Raw genomic sequence first — 9,595 nt, forward strand, 5'->3', positions numbered from 1 at the left:
TTAATTAATGAAACGCTCATTATACTTGTTTCTATGAGATTAAAATAAATAATATTTTAATAAAAATACCTAGACTATGTATTTGTTTGTTTTTCCATACTTTTTATTTTCCTCTTCAAAGTATAGGTCATGTAGGTAGATTATTTCTCCTAAGACGTTTATTAGCAGCCCTACTTACATAACCCCCAAAACTTTCCTGTGATTTATCAACTTCGAACAGTGAAAGGATTCCCTACCTACCTTATCGAAATTTCTATATCAAGCTGCAATTCTAAAATTTCTACTCCTTTGTTCTACATTCTTGATCTTTCTGATACGACTTTGCATCAATTATTGAATGTCACTTTTCCAAAGTAATACCGTTTGTTAACTGTTAAATAAAAAATAATTCAATTAAATAAAGCTCGTTATCTCAGGAATCCCCTCAACATTCAACGATGTAAACTCTTAAGATTTTCTCATTTGAAAATATTTTCCTAGAAATTTGTTATTAGGTACTTAGTAGAAGGCGCAGATTACTGAACATTTCAAACTTTAGAATAAATACTACTTACGTAGGTAGTAGACAGGTATAATTTTCTTAATTATATGACTCTACTTTGAAGTTTTTTTCGTCTTTAAAGAGCGATGACTGGTGTAGGAATATAATCCGCGCGTTTTTTTGAAGGAGGAGAATTTTCGAAGGATTCTTAGTTATATAAATGTTTTAACTAATAATCGAAAAACGAAGGGTATTTTTAATAATTAAAACATAATAACGGGTTCTCACCGCGTTCAAAGCAGGGATATGAGACTCCCGATATTTCGACACTGTTGCAAGTGCCATGATCACGGGATGACTGATGAGATTCGAGTGGAGTAGGTAGATCCATAATTTTCTACTAAAAATCTCTCTCCTTTTTTTTGTGTATTATACCCGTACTTTCGTGAAGATTTAGTGTGTTTTTTGGTTTCGAGGTAAGTGTGAGTCTTAATATAGATAGGTATTTACTTAATGTTATTATTAATAGTTTAAATGTATGTATTTAACATAACATGCGTTTAATTTCGCGCCTCAAATTAAATTAGGAGATATTCTGCGACAAAGTATGTCGCAGTGGTTGGCGCCAAATGATGTGTACCAGTAGCAGGTCAGCGGGGCTGCACGTCACAATTATTTTTATTGGAACATCAGAATGTAGCCCGACTTAAAATACACTTTTATTTGTCAATTTACCCCAATACTCCTACTGTTACAGTCGTTAGCCATTCTTGAAGATCCATTTGGGCGAAATTGTAATGACATTAATAATGAAAAACCCAAAAACTTCAATTGGTTTTTCATTGACATTGCTCCTATTCGATATTAGTTACGCAATTCATGTTTGGCTCTGAGTGTTCCTTCGCGACAATATCGCGAGATGTTCTTGTTATTTACACACAGGACTCTTTATTTATTTATCATATTAACTGTAGTTTACTTTTAAGTATTTATTTCTTGTTGCACCATCCCGCATCCAAGTTTGGTAAATGTTTGTTTCCTGGTTGAGGTTGCCTGGAAGAAATCGCTCTAGTGCAATAAGGCCGCCCAAATTGTACTGTATTCATGTGTTATGGCCGATTGTTTTAATTTAGTTCTGTGGAATAAAGTATATTTGATTTGATTTTTTTAGGAGCTCGGTGGCGCAGCGGTTAAAGCGCTCGGTCTGCGATTGTTCAAGTTAAGCAACTTTCGCAAAGGCCGGTCATAGGATGGGTGACCACAAATAAATAAGTTTTCATCTCGAGCTCCTCCGTGCTTAGGAAAGCACGTTAAGCCGTTGGTCCCGGCTGCATTAGTCGTTAATAACCATCAATGCGCACTGGGCCCGCGTGATGGTTTAAGGTTCGATCTCCCTATCCATCCATAGGGAAGGCCCGTGCCCCAGTAGTGGGGACGTTAATGGGCTGGCGATGATGATGATTTGATTTTGACTCTTTTATAGTCTATTAACCATATGAATTGTCAGGTTTGGACAACGGGAAACCATTCTGGTTCACATTCTATAAACATAACATAACAACATAGGATCACTCTTTTATCTCCAGAGGGGTAGGCAGAGGTGTATAGTATAATATTCACTCAGTCTGCGCCAGCTTTGTTTAGGTTCCATGTAATAGGGGGCCAGTGTATTGTCATTAACTCAAATTCAAATTCAGAAATATCTTTATTCAGTAGGTAACATAGTTACACTTTGTGTTGGCGTCAGATCTGGCAACCCCCGTTGCCTAGGTATTGTTGATTGTATGGCGCTTAGCAACGGGGGTGTAAGTTAGGTTTTTTACATTATTATAATTTTGTGATCTTTTACTCTTTATTATACATTAATACTGAGTTGGTCATCTTTCATTTCGCTCGCTAATACTTTGAATTGTCAATTTTTACATAACGAACGTCTCATCCGCCTAAAACTACTGTAGCTTCTCACAACCTGTATAGCCGGGGAAAAGAAGCTGCAAGAAAAACCTCGGCACAGGGCCCTATACGTTCTTTAAAAATAATAATAAACATAAAATATTTAACCGGGCACAAATCCTGGAAACCGGGTTAAAATGGCCACACTGAAGCAATATTGCTATTTGTCATTTGTTTGCATTGCGCACTTACATTTATATGCGCAAATGTCAAATTGCAATATTGCTTTCTTAGAATGCAAAAATGAATGAATGAATTGCTTCGATGTGACCATTTTAACCCCCCAGGTGATTCAATTATATATGGACCAAACGAATTCAGTGGTTTAGAGTCCGATTTGGGATTTGAACATTTCGAACCCTGGACACTATGATGTAAGAGACGCGTTCTCCGGCGATATGGAGTAATTACCGTAGCTACTCGAGTAAATTAAATACTTTATTGGCCCCGATTCCTGCAGACACCGCCTAATTTTATTTTAAGTTATATCTGTCATTTTCTTATCCGCCGAAAAGGAAAGGGACGGATGATTCACAGCTCTTAATTTTAGGAAGAATGAGTAAATGAATAACCCGAGCGAATCTAAAAGGTACGTCGCTGGTATGCAATCCGTTTGACGTGCTGTCTACTTAACTGTGTCGGGTTATTGACTGATGTAAAATTTATTACTATTTTATTACGATTACCCAATCGACAAGCATAAAATTTATGGAACACACGTCAATTTTAAGCACAAATCTAAACCAATCGTCTAAAAATTTTACATCAGTCAATAACAAAATTAGATGGCAATAAAATAAAATTAGATGGTATTTACAGGAATTAGCACCATTGTATAATAAAATGTCTAGCGAGCTTTAGACTAGTAAATACTTATGTACTCGCGGACTGCGGACGATATAAGCGATTACTGACGCAAACTAGGTCACTAGGTCACAGGCGAGGTCCGTTGATAGTACCGAGAGTTGCTGTTTTCTAAACTTATATTGTATTTTCCATACCTAATGTAATCAGCCAAGTACAATACCTAGAAAAAACACAGATACCTATCTACTGACTTCCAAGTTAAAAAGATCATTACTGTTTCTAATATTAGACACAATTTCATCACGCAAGGCTAATGGAAATGATAAAATAATAAAATATGAGTGGAGTAGGTAGATCCTCCACCAACCCGCATTGGAGCAGCGTGGTGAGTATGCTCCATACCCCCTCCGGTTGATTGAGGGGAGGCCTGTGCCCAGCAGTGGGACGTATATAGGCTGTTTATGTGTATGTGTGTGTAAGGTAGATCCATATAATTATTCTTCTAAGGGCAAGCTCTGTCTAACCTCTTTCTTTGCCGCTTGTTTAAAATAAAAAAAAAAATGGATTCAATTATCATTAAAAATTATGGATCTAACTGCTCCACTCCAATTTCATTAGTTATCCCGTGATCATGGCACTTGCAACAGTGTTGAAATATGGGGAGTCTTATATCCCTGATTTTAACGCGGTAAGAACCCGGTATTATGTGTATTATGATAATAACCGCGTAAACCTCAAACAATGTTTAAGATTTGTATTTTTTTTTGCCCTCAAATGAACGTTAGGTATCTATGACAAACTAACGAAAAACATTTCATAATCGACTAAACAGTATTGCAGTTTGTAGCTAAGACAGTTGCTAACTGTATTGTGAACATTTCCACGTCCGTTCGTTTTCGACACTAAATAATCATGTTTTTATTATTATTTTTAATTAAGTTTACATACCGTTATTATAGAAAAAATTACACAGAAGGGGTACCATTTAGAGAAATTATGTAATTTATAATGAAAAACATAATTTCCCCTTGTGGAATACTAAAATAGTACTTACTCGGCGGCAATCAATAGGACTTTAATTTGCATCAATGTAAAGTGAGTTAAATCACAGCAATAAACTTCTGGAATGGTGCCTCTATCTATTTTTAACAGAATTAAGGTAGTAATAAGGTAGGTACCTAAAATAGTGTAAAAACTCTAATACTCTGATGTACAATATTCAACTTCTATGTGAAAAATAGTAGGTACCTAAAAATCATAAACTTCCTTTTTTATTTGGCGCAGTCGGGTATAGTTAGTGTAAAAACATCCATCATAACCCACGTAAGTTGTAAACCAAATATTACAAAAAGACAAAAGATTATAGGACATTTTTGCGTTGATACCCTACTAATAACGTAATGAATGATATTGCTTCCGGCGCTCAGAGATTCATACCATTTAGGTAATTGATTTGGTTTTTATACAGGGTCTCTGACGATAAATGCAACCCCGAAGGGGGGTGAAGGGGGTTAAAAAAAAAATTATCGACAAAGGAAATGGAAAAAATATATCCAAGGTTATATTGACAGTTATATGTTTATTTATCATGTTCACCAGTCACCACTATGTATAAAAACATCGATTTCTACTAAAGTAGTAGGTCGAGCGCGGTGAAATAAAATCAAGTCGATTGGGATTTTATTTTTCAAAATCATGGTATTGGCTGCACGTTGACTTTCCCGGTTGTCATAATTCGACCGCAGAATATAGAATAAATGGTTGTATCGTCAGCGATAGTTAAGTATTTGGGGATTTGAGAATATCTAATAAAATCAATAAAAGGGAGAGGACGGATCCTAGCAGGACTCCGGCATGTATCGGATGCACTGATGAGAGCGACTCATACACGCGGTAGCGAAGACACAGCCCAGTCACGCCTCACTAAAATCTTATAAAAATATCCTAGGACTTAAGTGGTCAAAAAGTAAAGGTAAAGATAGTATTATATCGAACCTACATAGATTATTGATATTTTTTGGTATAATTCACCCCCTTTCAGGGTTGCACTTTTCCATGGAACAGCCTGTAGATAATAGTGGTGGTATACTACAAATCCTGGAAGGCTGGCCGGAGGAAGCACTGGAGAGAGAGTCCTGGAAGAAATGGAGGGAGGCCTTTGCCCAGCAGTGGGACACTTTAGGCTAGATAAGATAAGATACTACAAATCTACGATAACGATAGTTAGATGAATTGAGGTTCATTAAAAATCTGTGTTAGCACCGTACCGTTTAAATATCCTACTTTTTGTGTTAAACAATATACTATCATCTTTTCGTGTATTGATCAAATGTACATATAAACAACGGAGTCAGTTGAAACTCATGTAATCTTGCATTCAAGATTTGAAAAATTGAGAAATTGAAATAGTGCGAATTGCACACGAGACTACTTATTCCTCAGAAAGTCATACAAAAAAATTTGATTTCTTATGTGTTTAAAACTCATTCGATTTTATTGGAATATGCCACCGAAGCCAAGGTTCTGTAATACTAGCCAACATGTCAACGTTTCCCAGTTTTCTCTTCCATGACCTGTTATCTACGTTGTTTTAATAATAAAGACTAAATCTATAATTACATCGTGAGACTAAGGGACTTGCAAATGTTAGTACAATATCAACCCGGTATCATTATCAAGGAACTATAACATGTAATGACGAGTTACTAAATGGTGCAGGCGAGGTCTTCGTACAAATGCATTTAAAATTTAATGCCTGACCTGAATTCGACTACTAGGTCCTTCGATTGAATGCAGTTAGAAGCTAAGCTAATGTTTTATTTAAGCCTGTCGAAGACGTCGATCAAAGGAGTAAATTTTATACACCGAAGATGGATATCAAGTAACAAAGTTATCCACTTTCCATTTCTTCGTTCGGACATTTTTGTTTAGGAGCATTTTCTGCCCTACTTATGCTCTCAAGTATAAGAGATTATTTTGGCTTTTATACTCGGGATTCTTTGCAGGCGCGTAATATTTCTACTTAGACTAGAAATATATATTTCACATCATTGAGTGGTGTTTGTAATGACAATTTGGATTTTTTCTAACAGTAGATAATTATAAAGTAAAGAAGTTAATTCGAGCACTCTGTAAACAGAGTAGTCTGCGTGCCTCAAGTTATTTGTTCTATTTTAATGTTAGTCGAACGCACCAACCTTGCTCTACATTCAAGATTACAATTAAATAAAAACCGAGCCAAGAGAGAGTTGATTATCAAATGGCGAGTTCTTTGGATAGTTCAGCAGTGTTTATTATGAAATGCATAGATTTTTTAGAACCTGCCTGCAATATCGGCGAGTGTACATGGATTTATTTATTGATGTCGTTTTTTAACTAACAAAGAAAATAATAAGTTCAACTCGTACCTATTAATAGCTAGGTGCTGTCGTAACACTACCAATTTCTTGTGAACAATCTCAAGTGCCGTTTGAATCTAAACCTGGCACAGATTGTAAAGTGTTTACTTGCCTATACGAGTAACTTATTCGAGAATTAATTTGCTCGTTAATGTTTATAATAGAAATAGGAAGTGTTATTTCCGCGTACGTAGCACATTTTTCATTATAAAATTGAAAGTAGTAAAAAATGGGTTTGGCATAGTATCAGCAAATATTTCTTACATTACTGAGTCACGTTTGGGATTATAGTTCTGTTGATAGGTATAGTTCGCTTAATTACTCCGTAGGTAAGTATTTTTAACATTTTTGCACCGTACATGTATTATGTAGGTAGGTATGTTCTTTTATAATTTCCAATGATGACTAATATACCGCCCGTTTGGTTTTTTCCCAACTGCATAGAACCCTAAAAAAACACCCAAGTTCTTGTCGTAGTTTGCTTACTTTTTGTAAAGTTTGGCGATAATTTTTAGGATATCATTAACTTTACCACCTCTGATTTTTTTTTTTATTTTGTAAGTAGGCATGTATGCCTTCGTATTTCTTTAATCAAAATTATTGTGGTGTGATTGGAATCAAAATATTTTTTATACATTCAATTTGTACGACGTTTGTACGACGTACCTATGTATTACATATTTCTAAAATTTTAAATAGCCTGGTTAAAATCTTGTTTCGAATGACTGGAATAGGTACTTAGGTACGTTTTTACGGTTTTACTTTTACAAAACGAAGTGTGTAGGTAGGTAGGTAGGGTACCTAGATTATCAGATAAGTACCTAGATATTTCTCTGATAAAGAATGAAACTTACCAACAATATAAATAAAATTAGCAGGTGCCTACTACCTACCTACCTAGGTACTTATTGAAAAATGTTTTTTAAGATTTTTCAAAGGATTTATTAAACGTTTTGATCTAAATAATCCAACGTAACGCACATGTCAGATTCCAAACGGAATCATCGTTCGGCCTACTTCCAAAAATACCGAGAATATTCACAACAACGCGTCATTATGACAAGAGGCAGTCTGCGAAATATCAAAACGTGTCTAAGCGAGCTCTATTTCTATGGGTGTGCTTGCAGTGGTTCACGTCATCGTGAGGCCGGTTACTTCACTATACGGTCGCGGTGTAACGAGCGGCGTATCGTGGCCACTGCAGCCCGCAGCCGAGCAAACGTGCCCTACTGACACCGAATCAAATCAAAAAGCGTCGTCGCACCGCCTACTGAATACAAACACCTGACACTTACGGAGCCAAAGAACCATGTAATCGTATCAATAATTCTAGAAACATGTTCCGTGAGGCAGTTTACCGTCTACTATTCAGTTTTCAAACCTTTAACACTGTTTCACACAGCCAATTCCATCGCAGGATAGCGCGAAAAAACCAATGCGGCGTTGCCAGACCGTGCGACTGAGCGTACGAGCAGAGCAGGTAGTCTCTACAATGCAATACAACATGACATGTATAGGTATTTTAATCTATGTATTGTATTATTTATAATACAAAACTTGTCTCCTTTGAATAAAACATTATCCAATTTTTCTCCCAGGCCTCTTGTCCTCAAAAATGTCTTAGTAGACTCCAATTTGAAACAAATATACAAATAAATTCCGAAGTAAGACTAAGTAATAAATTATGGATTTTTTTCTATCAATAGTTATGAAAAAATAAAACATTGTGACATGTGTAGTACGTAGTACTACAAATTACAATATTACTGTATATAGAGTCTCTAGGTATATCCAACAAACGGATCCGGTTCGAAAGAACAAATGACAGTAGGTACATAATATTCTAGTTATCAATGTTAATTACTAGGGACCTAGGTGGTTAAGTACTTACTGGTGGCGGGATCCACATAGGCGATCTTAATATCCATGTCAATGGTGTCAGCCGGCTTCGCCTCAGCGGAGTTCATCTCGTACTCCGTAATCGGGACCTGCGTCACGATTTCGCTCTTTGACTGGCTCGTGGAGGCGGCCAGACTCTGCGCTACACTCATTTTTGGAGCGTCTTCGTGCATTATACACTAACGAGCGAAGCGGCAGGTTTTAGCCGCCCGCGGAATATGTAAAATAACCCCTTACCAGTCCAGCGATAAATTGTAACTCAAAAATCGTCCGTAAAAAGGGATAAATCGTTTTAAAAACAAAATGTAGGTCTCTAGGCCACTTCACTTACACTTTGATATTCCGACATAACTCGAGTCCAATTTAGCTACCGTACTCATGACTGACATTGAAATAAGTCGGTAAAGGGCAGTGAGAAATTAACCCAATTCTGAATAATCTGTGTCATGGCCTATTTATTGAAAAACAATTAAAAATAAGACATATGGTCTAAAATAAATGTAAAATGATTTATTTAGTTATTCAATAAGTTTTCTTGCGAAATAAAAACAACTAAAGTACTTTTACGTATTTATTCCAAACCCTACTTGCTAGCTTGAAAAATCATGTAAATGATGCAAAATGACTGCGTTCGCTTATGAATACGCTGTGTTGTGTAATAAATGACCGTTTCTATTGCACAATCCTTTCACAAGGGCTCCAAATGTAGGTCAATCTTTATGAATACGATTGCTAAGTATTTCTTTATATTATAAGTACTATATTTATTAATAAAGATACATAGCTAAAAAATATGTTGTTAATTATTGAATTTATTTTGGTATTATTTAACTATTCGCAAAAGGTTTTTAAATTAAAAGTAATAAGAATTTGTAGCTCACATCCGGTTTTTAGCATCGCCATCTAGTGATTACTTGGTTGCTTTTTTATCTGCAAGTGTTGTCACATCATTGCTCTAGATGGCAGTAAAACATAAATTGAATCCAAATAAAAAATAACTTTACATCTTTCTCATTGAGAAGTATTTATCAATTATTATTTTATTATTTATTTATTA

General features: G+C 35.6%; 1 protein-coding gene across 1 annotated transcript in view; it reads right to left on the bottom strand.

The window, feature by feature from the left end:
• LOC126379853 (nuclear hormone receptor FTZ-F1) overlaps positions 1-8,907 on the bottom strand; it is a 64,051-nt gene extending 55,144 nt beyond the window's left edge. Inside the window, exon 1 of the mRNA XM_050028809.1 lies at positions 8,531-8,907. Within this exon, the coding sequence (XP_049884766.1) occupies positions 8,531-8,711 (181 nt within the window). The 5' untranslated portion in view covers positions 8,712-8,907. The remainder of the gene's footprint in view (positions 1-8,530) is intronic.
• Between the last annotated feature and the right edge of the window lie 688 nt (positions 8,908-9,595).

This window comes from Pectinophora gossypiella, chromosome Z (genome assembly GCF_024362695.1).
Source record: "Pectinophora gossypiella chromosome Z, ilPecGoss1.1, whole genome shotgun sequence".
NCBI classification, from domain to species: domain Eukaryota; kingdom Metazoa; phylum Arthropoda; class Insecta; order Lepidoptera; family Gelechiidae; genus Pectinophora; species Pectinophora gossypiella.